General features: G+C 37.9%; 1 protein-coding gene across 1 annotated transcript in view; it reads left to right on the top strand.

The window, feature by feature from the left end:
• The first annotated feature begins 1,466 nt into the window (after positions 1–1,466).
• PROS1 (protein S) overlaps positions 1,467–24,419 on the top strand; it is a 61,453-nt gene continuing 38,500 nt past the window's right edge. The window contains exons 1-2 of the mRNA XM_061192993.1: positions 1,467–1,727; positions 23,503–23,660. Of these exons, the coding sequence (XP_061048976.1) occupies positions 1,652–1,727; positions 23,503–23,660 (234 nt within the window). The 5' untranslated portion in view covers positions 1,467–1,651. The remainder of the gene's footprint in view (positions 1,728–23,502; positions 23,661–24,419) is intronic.

The raw sequence follows: 24,419 nt of genomic DNA, 5'->3' as shown, positions 1-24,419 counted from the left end.
CAACTATTGTTAGCACTGTGATGTACATTTGTGGTCTTAAAATGACTTAAAACTTCACATTCAATTCTCCAACATTTCTTTCTTCATACTCTTTATATTTTTTAATGTCTCTATGGGAGATGATTTGTTATGAATGCTGTTGATTCATGATTTTGGAAGTTTTCCCTCGTGAAATTTTGAGAACTCAAAATTGATATTCTACTTGTAATTCTTCCTAACAAATGAGGAAAGACTCATGGCCTAAATGCATTTAAATATTCAATAATTAAATATAGTATTTAAAGGTCATTTTGTTTTATGCTCTGATTGCTAGCCCACCAAACAATTCTACCGAGATTAGAATTATATTTATAATTTAATCACTTCGGGTGGGAATAAAGTGGTGAATAGATTGACATGTAGATTCAGACATAGCAAGAAGGAAGAGAATTTAAAAAAGGGAAGAATATGGATATATTCAACAGTTCCTTTGCAAATTTTCTTAGAAAAAGTGACTCTAATATCAACTTTCATCCACCTGGATCATAAAACCACAGAAACCTAGAGCTGGAATGCACCCTTGAAAGATCATCAGCCTATTGACTTTCACTCACACACATAGGAAATCAATTGATATTGTTCACTGGGCAGAAATACTGGAATGATAGTAGTAAGTGTGCCTTAACTATGTGCTACTCTTTAACACACTAATTGCTTCACGTGTGTTATCTCTTTAAATTCTTCTGTTAACACTGAAAACCTACTACTATCTCCATTTTACAGATGATACAACTAGTAAGCTGCAGAGCATTGCCATTTGAATCCAGGCGGTTTAGCTCCAAAGGCAGCCTTAAACATTAAGTAACATATTTCAAATATGCTTGCCTAAGCACAAAAAAGCAGAGGTAACATGCAAAAACCAAAAACAAGCTGTTTGAAGGTGACAGAATTTGATACATTCTCTTTTTTCCCCAAACATTTTTTTTTTTGCTATAGTTTTTTTACGCTATAAATTCAAGAACAAAACAAAAATGTAGACAATCAAAACTATCACATTTGATTCCATTATCTCTGTTCTCTGTAGCCTTCCTAGAGTTCTCATTTCGCTTCTAGGTTTTGGTTAACATCTTCATTCCCAATGTCAGTCTCTCAAGATGCTTTCCTTCTAAACCAGGACACCCCGACCTCTGAGTCCTCAAAGTATTCCTGGCCACTCCGCCTTCCACTCCGGCTCGCTGGAGGTTGTGTTTTGCGCGTGTGTGTGTGTGTGTGTTTGTGTGTGTGTTTTACTGCGTTTGCTTCCCCTTTTCCTTGGCAAACTTCACATTCCGGAGACCGGAACGAAACGCTGGAGTTGGGGAAAGGGCGAGGAGGATGTCTCGACAGTGTTTACTAGGCCTTCAGCACTCTCCCTTAGCCCTGCCCCCAGCTCCGAAAAGAAAAGCTTCCAGGAAATGTCCTTGTTATCACTGCCCCGTCGGGCTGGGGGCTGGGAGCGGGCCGTCCCCTCCGCCCCCGGCTCGGCTGCTCCGCGGGCGCGCTCGCTCGCAGGCGCCTCCGCGCCGCAGTTCTCAGACAGCGGCGCTCCAGTCGCAGCCCCGCGGCACGCCGAGCGCAAGGGTCCCCGCCGCGACGCGCCACCGTCCCCGCCCGCGCCTCCGCGCGCTTCGCCATGAGGGTCCTGGGTGGGCGCTCTGGGGCGCTGCTGGCGTGCCTCGCCCTAGTGCTTCCCGTCTTGGAGGCGAACTGTGAGTAATCAATAGCGTCTTGTCTTCTTCTCTCAGCATTGCCAACTACTCCGAGCCCTGCTGGGAGGATTTTCTTTTCTAGGGCTGCAGCCTCCTAGAAAGTTTCCAGCAAGTGCTTCTTCCATCAGCCGTGGATCTAGCGGGCAGTGTAATGGTGGAGGCAGGGTCAATATTCACCCTGCTCTGGGAATCAAGTGTTGACTACAGGACAGATTCTAGAACAAGAGTGATACTAAATATCAGTGAAGGAATTAGAACACGTACCCATTTGCCCCAAACAGTTGAAGTTCCCAGTCAGAGGACAAGGATGAGCACATTACAGTATAAAAGTAGAGAGGAAAAGTCAGCCCACTCTGTCTTCCCTTTGTACTAGCGCCTGTCCCCAACCAGCAACCCCTGCTGCAACCTACCTCCGCTCTGCAATGCCTGGACTTTGAGCTGGGTTTCCTTATCTCAACATTGACACACGAATTATTTGGGGATGAGTGCGGGTTTGCGTAGCAGTACGGAGATGTCAGTTTTTTAACCTTGAAACCAAAAGAACTGTTAAAGATTGTAGTTCTCAGATAATTTCGTACTGAGGATTTTTGACGGGGTGCCACTGATCTGAGGTCGTCGCATGAGTTCTTTGTACTTTATCTTTGTGTTTCCTGTTCTTTATGTTCCCATGCCTGGATTCAAGGCAGGATATTGAGTTTTCTCTAAATATATATATATAGGGATATCAAGGCATTTAGTACATCTTAGTTGTCAGTTTGTTCTTTAAAGGTTAAGCATGCTCACTGGTCAAAAATGCGTACTTGTGCTATGTTTTATTCTCAGGAAATGGCATGGGAGAGATAAACTCTGAATTACACCATAGCTTTTAGATTGGTTAAAGCTCCAATGTAAACTTTTCAAAGATGATAATGTCAGGAGAATTAAGTAGGAATTTACTAACATTCTACTAGTTTTTTTTTTTTTTTTATTAGTTACAGATCAGGATGAATGAGGTGTTTTAAAATTCTAATTTAAAGGCTAAAACAACATTTGTTGATTTTATATTAAAGACACACAATAGCAGAACTTCAGCATACAAACCTCTATCATTAAGCCTATATATGGACCACATACAGTAACTCATTATCTATATAGTTCGGTAGGACAATCAAGTATTTGTCTGATAACCAGTGTTTTTATTTTTTTTAATATTTAGTTATTTATTACACACCTGCACTTCTGACCTAGTATACTATGAACATTATATTACGTATATTTAAATGAGTTTTTAAAGGATAAAGTCAAAATAAATCTGAACAGTAGCACTGGTGTTTTCTTTCTGTACCTTAATGAATTATCTTCACACTCTCCTGGAATGCAATCATTCCATTTTGGAAGTCACTAACATATTCTACCAGAATGAAATGAAAGTTCATGAAAGTGAAAACCAACAAAAAAACACTGAAGAGAGAAAAGAACATTTGGAAATGGAGAGAAAAAATAATTACAGAGGGGATAATTAAAACATGAAAAACTACTGGGTCTAAATAACTGGTAAATTGTAATCAATATGGAAAGACTAACATAGGAAATAATGTGAACATCGCAAGGCAAGATGTTGGGAATAACGCTTAAACATATGGAGTATGCTGTCATCACAGAAAAGTTTTTATTGACCCCTGCACAGACTGAGACAGCTTCCCTATTGGGAAATATGATTTTAGAGTGTATAAGTGAAGCCAACAAAATACAGAGAATGCATCCTCCAGAGCCAACCATGATCTTCCCATCCATGGGAGCCTAGAGTACATTTCCAGTGATAATCATTTATGGACTGGACTGCCATGCATTGTCCTCTCAGGGGTCTGCTTGTTGAACTCTGTACCAGAGAACAAGGTTGTTAATTGTGCTTACAAAGAAATATATGGGTAAATACATAAAACATGATAACCAGTGTTTTAGAGAGAAGAAAAAGGCAAAAATGGCTTGCCCCACGTACTGCTTGTCACCACAGGAATTTGCTAAACCCTTTCTTTTTGTAGAGATTGTTACATGTTCATGGAATCTAGGCAGAGTTAAAAAATGATGTGTGCGTCTATGTGTATTATACAGAGATAATCAAACCATACGTATGGAGAAATCTTGTTATATATAGACACTGATAACGTATATAAATTAGTTCTTTAATTCTAGTTCAATTGGATTAAAAATCATTTCTGGTTTACTGGTGAGAAAACTGAGATACAGATGGAATGTGTTTACTCCCTAAGATTGTAAATTTGAGATAGAATTAGAATTCCAAATATTTGATTTATTGTTTAGTCCACAGAAATACAGTCGCTATTTAAAGAAAAAGTTTAAAAATCACAGCTTTAGGTTTGAGAGAGTTGAGAAATCATCCAGTTCAACTTTTTTGAAATTGTTCAGAGATGTGAACTGACTTTTCACACATGATTGTATCTATATGTATATGTGTATCTATCTATCTATAGATTTAAAACTTATGCTGTCTATATATTGTATACCACACTAAAGGCTGTGTGAAGAAAAATAGAAGAAAGGGGATATCCCCTTTGGCTGTGCTAATTTGGCCCTTTCCAGACTTCCACTTCTGCTTAGGTGCAGTCTACCCTTGACATTACTGACTCATATTTTCCTTCTCTTTTTTGCTTTCCTCTTTCTTTCTCTGACCATTTCTTTTACTGTTTATCTATCTTTGTCTTTTCTTAAATTTCCTTTATTTCAGAGTCCAAAAAGTTGCACTGATGGAGAGATTTTATCAAGCTTAGGTTAGAGTTGGGGTTGGTGCTGGAAGAGTTAGAGACAATATCTGGTGTACTGCATCATCATCATCAACAACAACAACAACACCCTATGCCATATTCTCTTGCCATTAATCCTATCTAGGATATATAGTCATGCTTTTCATAATAGACCTTTTCTGTCCACCAAGTTCAATATCCTCTTTAATAGCTAAATGATCTATATGCATATTTAAACTTTCAAAATACTGTGAGAAAAAATATGAGAAGCCTGATAATACATATATTAATTAATCTTTAGCTACAAGCAGCAGTAAGGACTCTTGGTAATGAACGAAAGAAAGAAAGAGAGAGAGAGAGAAAGAAAGAAAGAAAGGAAGGAAGGAAGGAAGGAAAGAAGGAAGAGAAAGAAAGAAAAGAAAGAGAAAGAAAGAAAGAAAAAGAAAGGAAGGGAGAAAGAAAGGAAGGAAGGGAGAAAGAAAGGAAGGAAGAAAGAAAAATGGAGGAAAAAAAAAGCTGAGTGGATTTATTGGAAGACCTACTTAATGGCATGTTGAATAACCAGGCCTAGGGAAGCCAGGGACTTGGGCATTTAGGTGATCTATATAGTGGGAACTCATGTGCTCACTATGTGAGGAGCTGCCATCAGATGACTTAGTTCTAATTGCCTTCTAGTTCTGTGTATACCTGTTCATGATTGAATTTCTTAGAAAAGAGAGCCTGATTATTTTGGCTTAGCTTGTTTCTGGAGTCCTGTGGTTGACAGCTCAGTAGAATCAGGTAGAGTGCCAGAAGGACAGCTCCCACAAAGGAATGGATCCTGGGAAGGAAGCAGAAACAAGAGAAGTCTACACATTCCAATTATTGGCTGTACAACATACACACATGCCCTTCTTTCCATGAACACCATTTGAAAAACATTTCAAATATAATGCAGATATTTCTAATATAATGCAAATAACTAATGTACAGCAGAAAGGACCTCCTCTTCAAGAGATTCCAGTCACCACACTCAGAGAGGAAGGCTCAAGGCTACCACTTCCTAGTTTAGTATCATCAGGTGATGTCCTTGCCTCCTCTAGTTCTGTCACAATTCTGTGTCAATGTGCTGTGCTTTATGGATGAAATGATACATTGTAGTATACCAACACATCCTATATTCCAGAAAATAATTTTAAAAAGACAAGCAAGGGAATACAGTTACTGGTTTTAGGGCTTGCCTGTCTCTCTTGGTTTTAAGCTAGAGCTGGTATTTATGACTTCTTCCTTCACTACCCAGTTCATATGTCTCCTGCTTTTAGGCAGTTCCTCATGTTTGATTTTTTTGTCTACTCAGTAAGATGTACCACACCCTTATTCAGGAAGAACCTGAGCCCTGTTGTTCCCACCTATGGATGATTGTATCCATCTCTTCTTTACAATTTCTATTGTGTATAGTAGTCATCCTGGAGAGGCAACACTTCTAACCCTGACTTGTATATGGCAACTACACTATTTTGCCTTGATTATTGTCATTCCAGCATGATTCTCTCTTTTTTTCCAACAGGAGTAAAGAACTTGAAATGGCTACATAGCAGTCACAGCTTCTAATTCAGTGGAAAATATGTTAGGTTTCCTAGTGAATGCATTCCTTCTTGGTTTCCCAATTTCTAGATGAACGGAACCTACTTGTAAAGAAGGAAACCAAAAAATTTGAGAACAGGTCAGTCAATTACAGTAAGTCCCCTACACACGAACGAGTTCTGTTCTGAGAGCAAGTTCGTAAGTCCAATTTGTTCGTAAGTCCAACAAAGTTGGCCTAGGTATCCAAGTAACACAATGGTACTGTACTGTAATAGGTTTATAATACTTTTCACACAAATAGTACATAAAAAACAAACACAAAAAATAAACATTTTTAATCTTACAGTACAGTACCTTGTAAAGTACAGTAGTACAGTACATCAGCTGGCATCAAGTGAAGAAGCAAGAAGAGTTACTGACTGGAGGAGGGAGAGGAGGTGGAAGATGGTAGAGCTGAAGGATCGTCAGCAATAGGAGACGGAGGGCAAGCTGCAATTTCACTCACACCTGACACTGATGGCACAGGTTCTGGTTCCTTGCTGGCTTCAATTCTGTCTCCCCTCTTGAAAAAATGATCCAGCAATGTCTGGGGAGCAGCTCTTTTTTTCTTGTCATAGATGACACGGTAGCACTGGATTGCTTTCTGAACGGTTGCTGCAACCTTCGTGTACAGTTCTACGTTTGGTTCCTGTGCCTCAAAAACTAACAGTGCCTCCTCAAATAAAGAAAATCCCCTTGCCATTTCCTGCATCATGAACCTCTTCTTAGGTGTACCAGCTACATCACCGCTGCTTTTACTCTTGCTTCCGGACATCCTGGGCTTGAAATAAAGTTACTGTACTACTGTACTCTATACAGTAAAGTACACAAAAGCACAACCACTTGTAGAGGATGCATGCACGTGACAGTGTACGCCAGACACCTGAACTAACTTATGTGATTGGACACTCGAATGCATGTTTGCATCTTTGAAAGCTCGCAACTTGAAGGTTCGTATGTAGGGGACTTACTGTAGTTTCTTAGGGCTGCCATAACAAAGTACCACAACCTGGGTGGCTTAAACAACGAAATTTATTATCTCACAGTTCTGGAGACTAGAAGTCTGGGATCAAGGTGTCAGCAGAAATGGTTCCTTCTGAGGGCTGTTCCATGCCTCTGTCCTAGCTTCTAGTAGCCTCAGACATTCCTTGGCTTGTAGATGGCATTCTCCCTCTATCTTCACATCATCTTTCCTCTATACATGTCTGTCTCTGTTCCAAATTTCCCCTTTGGATGAGGACATGAGTCGTTGGATTAAGGCCTGCTCTTATTACTTCTTCTTAACTTGATCATCTGCAAAGCTCCTATTTCCAAGTAAAGTCATATTCATAGGTACTGGGGGATTAGGACCTCACCATTTTTGTAAAGGACACAATTCAACTCAGTCACTAACCATCAAATCATGACAAGTACTTCTTCCCTTTCTACCTTCACTCCTAACCTGTGTATTTTGGCTTTAGGAAAAAGAGCACCAAATATTAATGATTGCTGGTTCAGAGAATGTACCACTTTTTAAAAAAACCCACATTTTGGAAGGTAGTACTGTGTCTCAAAAGGCAATAACTGAGCCCTCAATAATTGATCAGTCCATAATTCCATAAGGCTAGCTCTTTCCAGGTCTTAGAGTATACAATAAGACCAATGAAAACCATAATAATCATCCCATTGACTTATTTCTTTAATTGTGGAGCTAATTCTAAAGTTGTGTGGCTTAACATAAAGCATTGAACAAGTCATCCAGTAGTGGTGCTGATGGAAAAATTAAATCCAAATAAAGAATAAATGTCTCTACCTCTGAGTCCAAATTGCTGCTCCTTCATAAAAAAAGTTCCCTAACTAGTCAGCCATTCATCAGGTAACTGGTTGGCTTTTGTAATCTGTCCGATTTACAACAGCTGAATGAATAGCAATTCTGCTAACAGCAAGAGTCTGTGACCGTTCGTGAGGGAAAGTCTGTGTAACTGAGTCTACATGTAGTCTCCATCCTTGCCACCATGGCTGCCTTTTTATGAATATTGAACAAGCACTAAACCTAGTGACACAAAGCAACAGCCTGAAGGCCATATGTACCCACAGAGTTGTGTGTTGGTCCTCATAGCAATTTAAAAATCAGAAAATTTCATCCAAAAATTTGTTTTTATAACTTCTTTTGAAAAACAAAGGAAGATCTGGCAATTTTGGGCCCACATTCCAACACAGCAAGATTCAGCTAGAGCTGGGACTTTCCTGGTGGTCCAGTGGTTAAGACTTTGACTTCCAATGCAGGGGGTGCAGGTTCGATCCCTGGTCAGGGAGCTAAGATCCCATGTGCCCTGTGGCCAAAAAAACCCCCAAACATAAAACAGAAGCAATATTGTAACAAACTCAATAAATACTTTAAAAATGTCCACATCAAAAAAAATCTTAAAAGTAAAAGATTCAGCTAGAGCTAATTCAGAGCTACCTTCTTTAGACAGATTATAACCTCTCCAGTTTGCCATAATTCCAAGCATTCCTCATTGTTTGTCACCAAATTCTCTTCCCTTGTTTATGGTACCTATCAGACACTTGTTGATTTCTGAGTTTATGAGCCTTGCACTAGATTACCTTGAGAAGAACCACAACTGACAATCATTAAGTGGGCCATTCTGCCCCCTTTTATAATTAAGAACCTCCCTGGTATGGGGCTATCCACTTGGAACACAAATATTCTCAGCTCTGGGGCAATTCTTGACCAAACTTCCTTGTTTCTAGGCCTAAGATCTAACTCTTTACAGGTCTCTGAACAACTGGACAGACCATTTGTAACTATTGAGAAAGTAGCAAAGATTCTGATCTCTGATAATTTCTCATTCTAAGCAAAGTGGACAATGAGAAATAACTGCTTATCTGTCCGCCCCTTGTGAAGGTTTTATTTCTCCTGTGCTCTTCAGGATCACCCTTGAGAGAGGCTGTAGTTCATTTCTGGATGTAGCTTTGTAGCAGGTCTACCTCTGGCTCATGTTGGTACATCACACTGAGGCATCTTTTCCTTTTCATTCTTGGTTGTAGGCCTTTCCTCATGAGTCCATAAAGGGAGGTGGAGGGAGGGAAAGAAGTCAGGAGAATGAGAAACTGGCCCAGGCCACTTAGTGGTGCTTTAGGCTCATCCCATTCATACCATTTGAACATTTCACAGTTGAACTGCTGTCATAACTAAATTTATGGCTAGATGAAAAACATAGCATCTAGTTCATGATGAGATATTCAAATCACATTGTTCTGTGATCAGATCTTCACCTCACAAAAGTCCAAAAGGACACCAGGAATAGATTCTCAAAGGGAAAATAATTGCTGAAACAAACATGACTTGCTCCCAACTCAAAGGGATCACTCCTGAAATTCTTCTTCTGGGACTTGCTAGGGTGTCTCAAGAGTACCCTGCCGTCCTATGGACCATTTAAGCCCAGTTAGATCTGATGAGTCACTGGCTCGGCTACATGACAGACTGCTTGAAATGAACTTTGAACTAGCTAGAGAGCATTCTCTTATTTTGGTTTCCACCTACACTTGGCAGCTTTTGGACTCATAGTACAAAGCTCAGAGTAGAACATCTAAAAGTGGAATATGCCTCAAAAATAAGAGGTCCATCAAAATCTATTCTTCCATCTTAGTGATGGACAGCCAGGTATATAACAACTTGTTTCTCACTTGAGCGGGAATATTCCAACATGACCAGATTTTTGCTGAAAATAGTTCAGTGCTCTTAGGCCTGGGGAAGGAATCAGAAGGAATCACAGTTTGAAGATTGAGTCTGATTGGGCCTATAGTTTCAGGACAGAATTCCCTTTAGCAACTGAGCCTCATAATCCTCAATTCTGAACAGCATACCTTAGATCTTAGGTGTTTTGATCTTAGATCTTAGGCATCTAATAATGAATAAAGTTTTGAGAGTCTTTTTCCTTAGTGCAGTTACCCGGTACATTTATTTTGCTTTGGAGAAAACTAGGAGAAAAGTTTACAGATGCTTCCTCAAGGACGTCTTTCTTCTCCTTCATTCAAGAGGTTCTGTATTCATCCACTGATTCGACTGGTAATTAAGGCGAGGTGGTGATTTCTTTGTATTGTGACTATACGGCCTCTATTTGCTAACCTAGAGAGTTTGGGGTGAAAAACTCAGTGAAGAATTTTGTGGGTTGTCTTTCCATCTAATTTTGGGAAAGCTTTGCCTGTTAATCCTTTCTCCAAGATTTGATCACTGACTTTGAGTCAGGTCAGTACAGGCTGCTACCTAAGCTCAGCCACCCAGGTTCCTCCCATCCCACCTGAGATCAGGGAGCCCATTTTCATTGTAGCCCCTCCCAGCAAGATTTCCTACCTAGGGAGAACAGCCAGTACAATGCTTTTTAAAAATTCCAGTGATTTCCTCAATAATCTATGATAGTCATGAAAATATATTCTTTTCTTCTGTTAGGGAGTGGGGTGGATAAGTGAGGAGTTGAACAGGTAGGAGCCACATGAACAATTCAAGCCAGAACATCTGACTCCTATTCCTTCTTTGATATTATGTCAAGGAATGTCTGGCATTTCAGTGTTGTTCAGTGTATGCCAAGATTTTGTCTGCGATAGCATTAGCTAACCAAACCAGCTGTTAGCACTGAAGCTGGGGCTCTAGCTAGCACATGGAACAAAATTAGCAATATTAATGCATTCAGCCTAATTCAAAATTATATATGCCTTGAGTATTAGTTTTCTATTGTTGCGTAACAAGTTACCACAAAATTAGCATCTTAAAACAACACAATTTATTATCTCATAGGTTCATAGGTCAGAAGTCCAGACACAAGTTCAGGGAGCTGCTCCAGGTTCTCACATGGATAAAATCAAGGGGTCCACCAGAGCCGAGATCTCATTTGAAGCTTGGAATCTTCTTCCAAACTCACGGATTATTGGCAGAATTCTGTTTCTGGCAGCTGTAGGACTCAGGCCCTCAGCTGCTGAAGACACCCACCATCCCCACCATGTGATGATGGTTTGCTTCTAAAAAATCAGTAGGAGGCATCTGCGGCTGCTTTTTGTCTCTGCTGTTTCTGAAGTCTGAACCTGGTGTACAAGGCTCATGATCTGGAGGCTTCCAAATCTTTTCCTCCAAATGAGCTTTCCCTGCCCCTCTTCTGAAAACTGGTCCTTCTCTGTCCTCTCTCCCTTGTGGTCTTTTCACATGCCAGTCCTCCTTTTTGAAAGACTCTTTCTCTTTATTGCCCTCCCCAACCATAGCAGGTGATCTGTCCTTAGCCTTCTCAGACTTCAGGATACTTTATAAGATCTTGTTCCTTTTTTTTTTTTTGGATCATGGATTGATGGGTGATAAAGGTTTCTAAGGTCTTTATTTTCCCATTTATATTATAGGGTAATTTAGAAAATTGATATTTTCTTGGTGCTATTCTCTAATATTTAAATATATTTAGGGCTTTTTTTCCCTTCTTTTGCTTTATTGTTTATTTTATTCAAGGAATAAGCTGAAGTACTCTGTCTTATCTATGTGTTTTATGCTTTCACTAGAACTCTCTTATTTTTAGAATTAATGAAGGAGCAAATTAGCACATTATTGAATATAGGCATTAGTTTAAATTTTCCATAATCTTATGTTAATTAGGGTAAGATATGCTATGGTGTGATAACACTTTAATCCACAAATCTTCAAATTAGTCTTCAAATCACCGAATCTCAGTGACTTAGTAAAATAAGAGTTTATTTTTTAGTCGTGTAAAGTTCAATGTGGCTTGTGTAAATCTCTTACATCTCTAGTTGTACCATCTGGAACACATGGCATCCAATGTCCCCACAAGAAAGGAAAGCAATGGAGGAGGCGTATTTGTTCTTTTTTTTTTTTTTAACGTCTTTATTGGAGTATAATTGCTTTACAATGGTGTGTTAGTTTCTGCTTTGTAACAAAGTGAATCAGCTATACATATACATATATCCCCATATCTCCTCCCTCTTGCATCTCCCTCCCACCCTCCCTATCCCACCCCTCTAGGTGGTCACAAAGCACTGAGCTGATCTCCCTGTGCTATGTGGCTGCTTCCCACTAGCTATCTATTTTACATTTGGTAGTGTATATATGTCCATGCCACTCTCTCACTTCGTCCCAGCTTACCCTTCCCCCCTCCCAGTGTCCCCAAGTCCACGTCTGCGTCTTTATTCCTGTCCTGCCCCTAGGTTCTTGAGAACCATTTTTTTTTTTTTTTTTAGATTCCATATATATGTGTTAGCATATGGTATTTGTTTTTCTCCTTCTGGCTTACTTCATTCTGTATGACATACTCTAGGTCCATCCACCTCTGTACAAGTAACTCAGTTTCGTACTTGTTCTTAACCGTCTTAGTGTGGAAGTAACAAAACTCACATCTGCTTCCAATGCAAGGAAGCACATGGAATATTTGGTCAGCATTGTCTCTGTTACAAACATTTTTCCTCCAAGGTTAAGATTACTGTTTCTTCCTCTAAGAGAAGCACAAGTACTTGTTGCCCATTTAAACCTTTGGTGATGTATATTACACAGGGTAAGGTTGCTTTAACTATCTGAATAAAATTTGTGATAGAGAGAGAGCATAATTAACACGCCTACGAACAGACCAGCTGATGACTTAGTATAATGACATTAAGTTGGCTATTAATGTGGCAGCTTGAAAAAAATATTGTAGCAGTTGATATTGAAATTATTCCTATGGTGAGAACTGTTATTATTTTAGAAATTGCCTTGAAAGTAGCTTTAGATTTAGAAAGTAAAGTCCCCAAAACATGGTCTATAGCTTTACTATTCACGTGTAGTCCATAGACCAGCAGCAGCATTACCCGGGAGTTTATTAGGAATGAAGTATCTCTGACCCCACTTCAGACCTGCTGACTCAGAGTACACATTTTAACAAGACCCTCAGGTAATCGCTACACTTAGAGTTTGAATCATTCTGGTCTGTAAGGCCATAGCAGAGAAGATAGATAAATGATTCTGCATAAGAAGTTTGCAGGGGTGGCAGTAGACAGTGGCCAGGGAAAGAGAACAGAAATTTGCAGGCGTGGCAGTAGACAGTGGCCAGGGAAAGAGAAGGGGAGAGGATGTCAGAGAAGGGAGAAAAGAAGCTGAGCCCCATGGCAGGAGAACGCAGCTGTATGGAAGGTCTTCAGTAAAAAATTATTAGATGTGAGGGTAACAGAGGACCTTTAGGAACTGGGGTTTCTAAGGCTAACTTTCAAGTGCAAACGTTGCTTTAATTTTTTAAAGTTGCAGTTTTGTTTTTTCTAAACGTAATAAATTAAGTGTTATTAGGTCTAGTATGGGGAAAACCCCTTCATTTATATTACATTGTTCCAAATATAGAAATTGAAATCTCCAGGCTTGAGGGAAAATAAAATAAGGATAATTTATCCACATAGATTCTGAGTCTTTCTACGGAGGAGTGGTAATAGGAACCGGCTCTTACTGGTTCTAGGCCATTAGCATAATTCTTCTTAGTCCTCTGGTCCGTTTTTTGGAATGGACTTTAAAAGGACACATTCAAGAACACTGGCTTTTAAATCTCCATAAAAATGGTAAAATTGTAACTTCCTGCAATTATATGATATTTTCCATCTTTCAAAATAGCATATTTGGCATTTTCTCATTGAGTTTCACAGCTATTCCGTGATGTACCTTCCCGACTTTAGGAAAACGCTACGTTTTCTCTGCCTCTGTTTAAAGTTATTACCCACTCTTTCTCTTCCTATTCTCATTTGATCTTCTTGAAGAAATAGTTTATTCTGGAGGTTTCCTCTCTTCTCACCCTCCCACTGTATTGGGGACTGAGAATGTTAATGGTGATCCTATTGTTAAACTAACTGTATACATTTTAGCTCTCATCCTAAATAATAGTAATTATTATTAATAACTTCTTTGCAACATTTGACACTGTTGAAACTTATCCTTTTGAAATTGACCTCCTTTTATGTCTATAAGCATTATCTTCAAATTTTCTTTCTCTCTCTGCATATGTATGTGTTACTAATTCTATTTCTGTCGTTTTGATGATCTCTCCTTTTCCGTAAATGTTAGAGTTTCCTGGGGTTCCATTTTGACCTTCTGTCCTTATTGGACATCATTCCTCAACTTAAACTACCAGCTATATCCTACTATCTCCTTACACTTTTAAACAATTCAAGTAATCCACGCTTAATATAATATGCTAAAAAAATGCATCTGTAGTTTCACTAGCAAGAGACCTATGTAACATTTTGCTTTATATTCTTCTAAGCCCCTTTGTCTGTATATATACGTTCTTAGAAATTAAAATATATAAGCAAAAGAATGGAATTTTGCTCTACATATTATTTGTAACTTGATATTTCATCTAAAAATGATAATTGTTTTTATATCAATAAATTAAAATCTATGTCACACTTTAAAGTAGATTTATAATTTTCCTTTATATATGTTCATCATAATATATTTACTAAAATCATATTTTTGGACATTTAAATTATTTCCAATGTTTTGCTTGTATCAACAATATTGTGATGAACATATTCATGTATATTTTTTTACATATGTCCATGTTCATTTCCTCAGTTTAATGTCCTAGCAATGGAATTGTTAGCTGAATATCTAAAGAGTGCGCCTATTTTTTTTTTTTTAAACTGGTGGAAAATCTTACTCTCAAATGTAATGAAAAATTCTAAAAATATCTACCCAGGGGAAAAACACAATAGCAATAACAAAATACAGGGAACATCCAAAGGGAAAAATCATTTTGGCCTGTGGTAGACAGCCTCCAAGGTGGCCCCCAATTACTGTTTTTTTTTTTTTTAATTGTATTGACGTACAGTTGATTTACAATGTTGTGTTAGTTTCTGGTTTACAGCAAAGTGATTCAGCTATACATACATATATATACATTTTCTCCCATATTCTTTTCCATTTTGGTTTATTACAGGATATTGAATACAGTTCCCTGTGCTATACAGTAGGACCTCGTTTTTTATCCATCCTATATATAACAGTTTAAGAGTGCGCCTATTTTGAAGGTTTTAGACACATATTGTTAGATTTCCCTTGGAAATCTGATTTTAAAAGTAGATTTTAAGTGTCTAATTCCTCTCATCTTTGCCAACATTGGATATTAACTTTTAAAATCTTTGTCAGTGTGATAGGAATGAAAAAGGGCTGACTTTTTGGGGGGTGGGGAGTCGTCCATTCTATTTTTCAGTTTATCCATTAACTTTTTTATTTTGAAATCATATTTTAGTTCTCTACTTCTTTTTCATAGCATACTTTTGTTTTATGGATGCCAGGTTCTCTCAATTTATTTAGGATATTAGTTATAGATTTTTTAAAGTTATCTTCTGTGTCTTCAGTTACCTCTATTTCCTTTGGAGTCTGTATGTTCCTCTTGACCTTCTCTTTCATGTTATTAATTTTATGCAAATATCTAGTGATTTTTAGCTGTTATTTCATATTTTTTGAAGACAGTCCTAAGTTGATTAGATTGACTAGGTAGCTGGCTTAGAGTTCTACTGTGGTTGTTGAGATCTGTTTTTCTAACAGGACATTGCTTTTGGGAAACTTGTTATCAGTCCTAGGTAACTGGGCAGGCTTCTCTTTAGGAGACTTTGTGGGAATCGGTCGAGGGCAATTGTCAAGGTAAGGAGGACACGACTCTTTGAAAATAACTCTTTCTAGTTGCGCTACTAACTTTCTCCCACATGGTATATGTTAAATGCACCTTTCCTTATTACTTGTTTTATTTTCCTTCTTTTCCTCGACTCCTTATCCCAACGTTTTCTCTCCTTTCCTAAGTTATCATTTTACTCCATTGTTATTTAGACTGTGTCTTATGGCCTTTTAGAAACTCAACAGGGAGTTCTGAAAGGCTGGTAGAAATTATATTGAATTATAAACACCTACTTGATGCTTTACCAATATTCCAAATAATCTCATTTCCACATCAGCACTTAAAAAATAGTAATATCCTAAGAGTCAAAAGGGAAGCCATTAAGATCTAGAGTCTTTCTAAGCCTCTAAGCGCGCTTCAGACTTGCTTATTGGGGAGATCTGGGAGACGTTGCAGGAAGTGGGGTATTGCAGAATTAGGCCAGCTCTCTTATTGTTGCCTTTTGCTTTTCCAAACGTAAATACAGACACAGGCCAGTGAACTAATTATATTAATTGATGCCACCCTAACAAAATAGGTCAAATAGTACAAAAACAAGACGTTTACTGTGCTGTAACCTCTTGCTACGTGACATCGAATCAGATGGTGTTTTGGTGTCCTAATGTGTAGGAGATAAAAAAGACAAAGCAAGCTGACTACATGAATATCTTGCTGCACATTCTAAAAAGAGACCTCCCATTGTAGCCTCAGAAAGTGTAGGCAGTGTGCAGTGTAGTGGTCTAGAGAAGAAAAGACAGGGCTCTAGAAATTTCCTCTTCAGACCTTGCCAAAATTTGAACTCTAAGTTCCTTCAAAAGAAGTACCTTAATTTATCACTTACCAAGAACAAACACATGACATAACAGAAATGGACAATGTAGTTTTTTTCTGGGTAATAAGCTGCCTGTTCCGTCTTTTGGGTAGACGTATTTGTTGTTTTGGAAGGAATAACTATTGAATAAAATGTACTGCTTTCTCTGTCTATGGCTAAAGCAAAGGTTTAATCTTGGGGAGAATTGGTTAGAGTGTCTGATTTACTCTTTTTTTTACCCCTAGACTAGGGGCTGTAAATTAGTTACAATTAAATCTTCAAGTAAGGAGAGGTCCGTTTCACTTCTGCTGTGGCTGAACAGTTCAAGCATTGTTTCCCTACCCATTCATTGATCTGTTCCAGAATGGGGGTCAATGGTCACATTTTTTTAATGACACTGGCTTTCCTACTTCTAAATAAATGCCAACCCTCATCCTTTCTAATCCAAATGTTATAGAACTCACCTTTATATGTGCAACATATAATTCACAGATTATATCCTCTTTTTGTTTCCCAGATTTAAACCTATCCAGACCTACCTCTTATGATATTTGATTCTCTTAAATTATTTCTCATCAGCCTATTTATTGCTTAGTCCTCTTGAAGGACAGAGGCATGGTTCACGTTTACAGAATACTTTTTCTAAAGTTTTTCTAACCCTTAATATAATAATATGAGAAGAAACAGTTGCTCAGCAGCATTGTCCTCAATACTAAACAAAATGTGAAATGTAGAGAAGCATTAGGTAGTATATTAGTTCTCTTTTAAAAAAATAAACATCACTTTTAAAAAATTGAAGTATAACATACATACAGACATAGCATTTATTTCTGAAGGTTAACACAAGCTTTTCTTAAAGTTGGTAATAATTATGTAGGCTGATGAATGCCTAATTAAAAATCTATTTTGATTTTTTCTTAGTCCTTGCAAACTTCACATTTTTTAATATCCCTCCTCAATTATAAATCTTCTGTGGTATAAATCTTTATGATAAAAATGAAAGATTTTATATTTAATTAATATGTGATTATTTAAAATAAAATTGTAAAATAAAATTTCCCATCATTATTAACTAATGGTTTTCCTATATCATGCAATTCTATTTTTATCAGTCTTTTTGTAAGCAAAACATGCCATTTCAACAGTTGAGACATAGGAGGCACAATTATATCTCAAAGTATTATCTAACTGTTCTATTTGTACATTGAATGCAATTTTCCCTGACCCCGTCCCACAGTGAAGAAGAAACAAAGATTCAAACACTCTGCCAAACCAAATGCTAGCCTAAAATTCCCTTCTCAGACACATTCTTTTAGGGACAGTTTTTCATTCTTGGGATGCCAAATAACAAGGGCCAAAAGAGAGTCAGAAAGCAGAATTTAAAAAGAGAAGAGCTCTTGGAGGGAGGAATGTGAGAACCATCTTTGCAAAGACAAGAGAGCAGAATGGACGCGATTGAGAGGATGAACTATCCTAAAGCTTAGAACTCCTCCTCTTAGACCCACATCTGACTGATCAGTTTTGGACAACCTGCAGCTCTGTGGTCCTGATGCCTCTGAACAGAGGGTGGCAAGCTTGGACAACTAAGTGGGAAAGGGGCTTTTAACATTTTTCGTTAATCCTTGACCAAGGTCAAACTGAATTGAACTGTGAGGGAATTTTCCTGTGAGTAGAGGCAATGCTAACCCCACTATCCTTATTACAGATGCTTAAGTGAAGTACCAACAACAATAAATTACTTTCTGTTATACAGTCAAATTTATGTTGAAAAAAAAATTGGTCCCCACAGAAAATATTGAAGGGAACATATGAAGGCTGTGAAGACAATTTCAAAAAAGAATTCTAGTTAATGTTTGCATAATGGTTTATGTTATTGACATAATTGTTCAACTTCTATGGTCACTGTTCAGATTAAGTTAAAAAAATCAAGCAGATTCAGTCATATTTCTAATCTTGAAAGACTCATAACTAAACATTATAACCTAAAAATTTGAATCTGAATGTAACACTTTTCAAGCACATAGTTGTGTTTTCACAAGGACTTTCTTGAAAAACTTCTTGATCTAAAGAAGTGAAACAAATAATTAGAGACAATGTGGTAATGCAGAAAGAGAATGGGTTTTGGAGGCAGGCTTCATTGACTGTTCTCAGTTGTGTGAACTTGGTAAGATTAAACTCAACTTCTCTGAGTTTCAGTTAGTTCATGTGTATAACAGTTGTGATAGGATTAATAGGAGATAATGCAAAAAGAGCATTTATATGCTTATGGTGCCATAGTTATTATTATGATAAATAATGGAACTTTTTAGACATTCCTGCATGCCAGCAGGGTAGATATTTTTGGGCAGATAGACTTTGAGCCAGCCGATAAAAACACTTTGGAACATATATTTGTCTCATCCTACAGTTCTGTAGTTCTTAGTTTGGATCTGTGATATCATGTTTCTATCTTTTTGACAGGGAATAGTAGACTCCTTTGAAAGCACACTCTGTTAGATGGATGGATCTTTTTTATAAAGGACAGTAAATGTCTTATTTAAGATACCAAACATGTCCACTACACAACCACATAATTTAGTTTTTTAAATCAAGTACATTGTGGGCATTTAAGTGGCAGAATACATAGAAGAAAGAACATTGGACTAGGAGGATGGGTACATTTAAATTCCTGTCCCAATAGCACAACTTTGTAGCTCTATGACCTTGAAAAAATCATGTAACCTCTTTTAGCTCCAATTTCTTCAGTAGGAAAATGGGGATGATAATTCTGTCCTGTAATATATTTCATTATTTATGTGAGGATCAAATGAAATCATTAATATACACTTTGAAAAATTTTAAGTATCATGCCAATTGGAAGTATTATTGAGGTGAACCCAGATGAACTAAAACATAAACTTTCAAATTTAGGCAAAATTTATTTAGGCAAAATTATTTTTTAAATTATTAGCTTCATTATCCTTTAGGTCAGAGGTGTAACAATTTTCATTTTTAATATTCCTCTTATCATCTGAGACAGTGAAACTTCTCCCTCTTTTTTGAAAAACAGCAGCAAATAGTAATGGATGGTTGCAGGTCTGAACATTGCGATGCCTGTGATCTAAGTTGTACTTTTGCTATTTATTAGCTTTATAACTTAGAGCAAATATCTTGTATGCTCCTGATTTGCATCATCTCTGAAATAATGGAGGTTACTTTGTTTCCTTCTAGTTTTATAAATGTATGTGAGCATTCCTTTAAACCACACCTTGGTTCTCCCTGGACAATTGAGAACTTCCCCAAACATGAATATAGGATGTGTTATTACAGCTGGTCTGTGTCCTGCAGTGGGGGCACTTATAGGGAAAGAGATATTCCTAAATATCAGTGTTAACCTCTGCATTCCAAAACTTAATATTCGGTAAGGAAGAAATGCCAAGGAGTGATGTTTATGTTTTGTTTTCCAACTGCATTTGACCTTGATTGTTTTATTATTGTATCAAAACATTTATCTTTAATACAAAGTGTTATTGTTTTTTCAGAAAGACTCACATATTTGCTTTGAAGTTCAGAAGGGCCAAGTTTTTGCTATATTTATTATCAAGTAGCATGCTTAAAACTATTTCAAATAAATGAGATAATTGCAATGTCAGACCCTTTCATTGTTGATTGGGCTGCCATTTATCAGTTAGCAATACACTTGGCGGGTGGCATGCTCACAGAATAACATCTTTTAGATGCACACAGCCTTGACTTGATCTTGAGCAGTGATAAAGATGGTGAGAGATAGGGTTAAAAATATAACTCAAACACTTTTGTTAGTTAATCATCACATTTAAACTTCTGTTTTGGTAAGTGAGAAAACCCATATAAAATTAAAATAGATAAATACATAAATAAATGTAATTCTCTCTCTTTTTTTTTATAAATTTATTTATTTATTTATTTGGCTGTGTTGGGTCTTCATTTCTGTGCGAGGGCTTTCTCTAGTTGCGGCGAGCAGGGGCCACTCTTCATCGCGGTGCGTGGGCCCCTCACTGTCGCGGCCTCTCTTGTTGCGGAGCACAAGCCCCAGACACGCAGGCTCAGTAGTTGTGGCTCACGGGCCCATTTGCTCCGTGGCATGTGGGATCTTCCCAGACCAGGGCTCGAACCCGTGTCCCCTGCATTGGCAGGAAGACTCTCAACCACTGCGCCACCAGGGAAGCCCTGTAATTCTCTCTTGAAAGATGTTCAGTTATTCAACTAATAATTATGGTGAGTGTTGATTAGTCCTTTTGCTTTTCTTTTTCTTCATTCTATTGTCAACTTTTGATTAATTCTTATTTACAGAGTTATAAGAGAAATAAGAGAAAAATAAATTTAGCTATTTATATTATTTGCTTATCTTCCTAGTCAAAGAACCATTTGTGGTTAAAAATCAGGATTAAAAAAAGTTATTTGTAGATTTTACTTATGATTTAAAATGTTTTCATTAAAAAACAATGTTCTATTCACATTCTAAAATGATAAGGCCCAAACTTCATACTCTCCATTCTTTTCTTCAAATATAATTGCAGATTGTAGCTTGAGTGTCTTTTCTCTGTATTTGTCCACATGATGTTTACATATCTACAAGTATGGCTGGTATATATAGGATTATGCTATAGATGTAGCATCTACAATTTGCACTTTTTAATTTAATAGTATATCTTGGAGATCTTCAGTGCAAAAGTATCTTCCTTCTTTTGAATAGCCACATATTCTACTGTACAAATGTATTATATAGTTTATTTTTTCATTCCCTTCTTGATAGGTATTTAGGTCATTTCTAATTTTTTTTTTTTTTTTTTGGCTGCGTTGGGTCTTCGTTGCTGTGTGCGGGCTTTCTCTAGTTGGGATGAGCGGGGTCTACTCTTCGTTGCAGTGCGCGGGCTTCTCATCGTGGTGGCTTCTCTTGCTGTGGAACGTGGACTCTAGGTGTGCGGGCTTCAGTAGTTGTGGCTCGCGGACTCTAGAGCGGAGGCTCAGTAGTTGTGGGGCACGGGCTTAGTTGCTCCGTGGCATGTGGGATCTTCCTGGACCAGGGCTTGAACCCATGTCCCCTGCATTGGCAGGCGGATTCTTAACCACAGTGCCACCAGGGAAGTCCTCTAATTTTTGGATAACACAAACAATCTTCTTTTTTTTTTTTCTGGTTGCTTTGGGTCTTCGTTGCTGGGCGTGGGCTTTCTCTAGCTGTGGTGAGCAGGGGGCTACTTTTCATTGCTGTCCATGGGCTTCTCATTGCAGTGGCTTCTCTCGTTGCCGAGCACGGGCTCTAGGCGCGCGGGCTTCAGTAGCTGCGGAGCAGGCTCAGTAGTTGTGGTGCACGGGGTTAGTTGCTCTGCGGCATGTGGGATCTTCCCGTACCAGGGATCAAACCCGTGTCCCCTGCATTGGCAGGCGGATTCTTAACCACTGTGCCACCAGGGAAGTCTCCAAACAATCTTTCAATAAACATTCTATACATACCTTTTTTAGCAACACTTGCATATCTGTAGGACCTACTTAGAAGCAGAATTGTTGAATTGAAGAGTATATGTACTTTTAATTTTCAGATACTACCAAATTACCTTCAAATAATACCTATCAGTTTATATTCCTACCACCATTGTACAAGAATACTTGTTTCCTCTTACACTCACCATACTTGATATTATCCGTCTTTTAAATTTTTGCAAATCTATTAGGCAAAAATCCATTGTTTTTAAAAATTTGTGTTAAACATCTTTTCACATGTTTATTGGCTACTTTAATTTTTCTCTGTAGTGATGTGTAAATGGTATTGCTTTGTTTGTATTTTATTTATATTATTTATTTTGTTTTTAACCTTGCACACATTCCTGTATTGGTTGGCATATTGTTGTATTATTTTTTCTTTAATTTGCAAAAGTTGTTTATAAATTCTGGATGTAATTTTTTCTGTTATATATGATGGAAATATTTTCCTGCAATCTGTTGCTTGATGTTGAACTTTGTTATTTTTATCATCGTTTGTCAACTGCTTAAAATTTTTTATATACTCAAAGTTACTGATTTTTTCTCTTCTGTATTTTGTGCTTTGCATAAGGTCTTCCTTTTGCCATGGAATTTTATTTTCTTGTTTGTATAAATAGCCAGGTGTTTTAGCCTATCAAGTATCTTTCAAATAGCTGATTGGACTGTACTCCTGCATTTCTCTTTCTCCACAGAGATCACACAAGTTTTCCATTAAAACTGAGAAAGTTTGTTACTCTAGCTTTAAAGATGCTGTGGCTATGACCTTATAGTCATTTCAGCATGATGCTTTTACCAATGTAATCATAACGAGGTAAACATGAAATTATTGTTTGGTATGTTTGACCTCAAGCATAAGCTTGAATAATTTGTGTAGATCATTAGACAAGCGCTGTAGCTACGCACCAAACTGCTCTTTGAGTTGTTAACCAAAGTGCTTATGTATCCACGTGTTTTCCTCAGTTCAACCCTACTGAGGCAGGCATAACTTTAATTTTTATTTATTTAATACATTTATTTATTTTTGGCTGCACTGGGTCTTCGTTGCTGCGTGCGGGCTTTTTCTAGTTGCGGCGAGCGGGGGCCACTCTTCGTTTTGGTGCGGGGGCTTCTCATTGTAGTGGCTTCTCTTGTTGAGAAACACAGGCTCTAGGAGCGTGGGCTTCAGCAGTTGCAGCACACGGGCTCAGTAGTTATGGCTTGTGGGCTCTAGAGCGCAGGCTCAGTAGTTGTGGCACATGTGCTTAGTTACTCTGTGGCATGTGGGATCTTCCCAGACTAGGGCTCGAACCCATGTCCCCTGCATTGGCAGGCGGATTCTTAACCACTGCGCCACCAGGGAAGTCCTGAGGCAGGCATAACTTTAAATGGCATACAATTTACCGGCAGAAAATGATTTATATAATATATCATTGCTTAATATAATATTTTAGGTGGAGAAATGAAAGATTTGTTCATGTAAACTTTTTTTTTTTCTTCAGTTTTGTCGAAGCAACATGCTTCACAAGTCCTGGTTAGGAAAAGCCGTGCAAATTCTTTGATTGAAGAAACAAAAAAGGGTAATCTTGAAAGAGAATGCATTGAAGAACTGTGCAATAAAGAAGAAGCCAGGGAGGTCTTTGAAAATGACCCTGAAACGGTAAGAATTCATGAAAAGTGGTAAGTTAACATACCTAGACATACAGTTACAGATGGAATGTTTGCAGCTTGAGTCTGTGTTCCCTTGTGTTTCTTTTTAAAGTTAATGATTGTGTATATCACCTTCCGCATGTACCCACTGAAGCGTTTCAGGAGGAATTACCTTCAAAGGAAAGTGGGCTTGTTAGGGAGACACTATTTGCCAAAACCAATGTGCTCTGACCAAACTATAATTCAACTGTATCTAATTATCACAAATAGTATGAACCTCATGGTTTGTAACTACTTTCTCCCAACCAGGATTTTGTAGTGTTGGGCGAGGGGAAGGCACCTCAAGTGTGTGTGTGTGCGTGTGTGTGTGTGACTACGTTGTTATCACTATGCTTCATTAATTCTCTCCATTGGCATTTTTAACCAAGCTTTAGAAAACAGAGCCTCTAATTCAGAGCTCGGTACATAATAGGTACTCAGTAAATGCTTAATAAAGGATTCATTACAGTACTGTGTTCCCTGAGAATACTTTTAATTTATTCCATAAACTCTTGGGAAGTTTCCTCGGCCCACTGTAAATCATCAATAATCCCTGCGGTTGGAATTTATACCTTTAGTGTATAAATTTTTCCAGTTTAGTCTAGAATAAAATAATCACAAAGACCCCTAAATATCATACGGAAATATGGGACCCCTAGATCTGATCTTTAGTCCCCTAATTTTCCTAGAGAAGGGGGTTCTTTAACATGTTCTGTGGGTAGCAGGAATA

The sequence above is a fragment of the Eubalaena glacialis genome, chromosome 6 (genome assembly GCF_028564815.1).
Source record: "Eubalaena glacialis isolate mEubGla1 chromosome 6, mEubGla1.1.hap2.+ XY, whole genome shotgun sequence".
Lineage (NCBI taxonomy): Eukaryota > Metazoa > Chordata > Mammalia > Artiodactyla > Balaenidae > Eubalaena > Eubalaena glacialis.
Note: the sequence above shows the minus strand (reverse complement) of the source record. Positions and strands in the feature narration are given on the sequence as shown.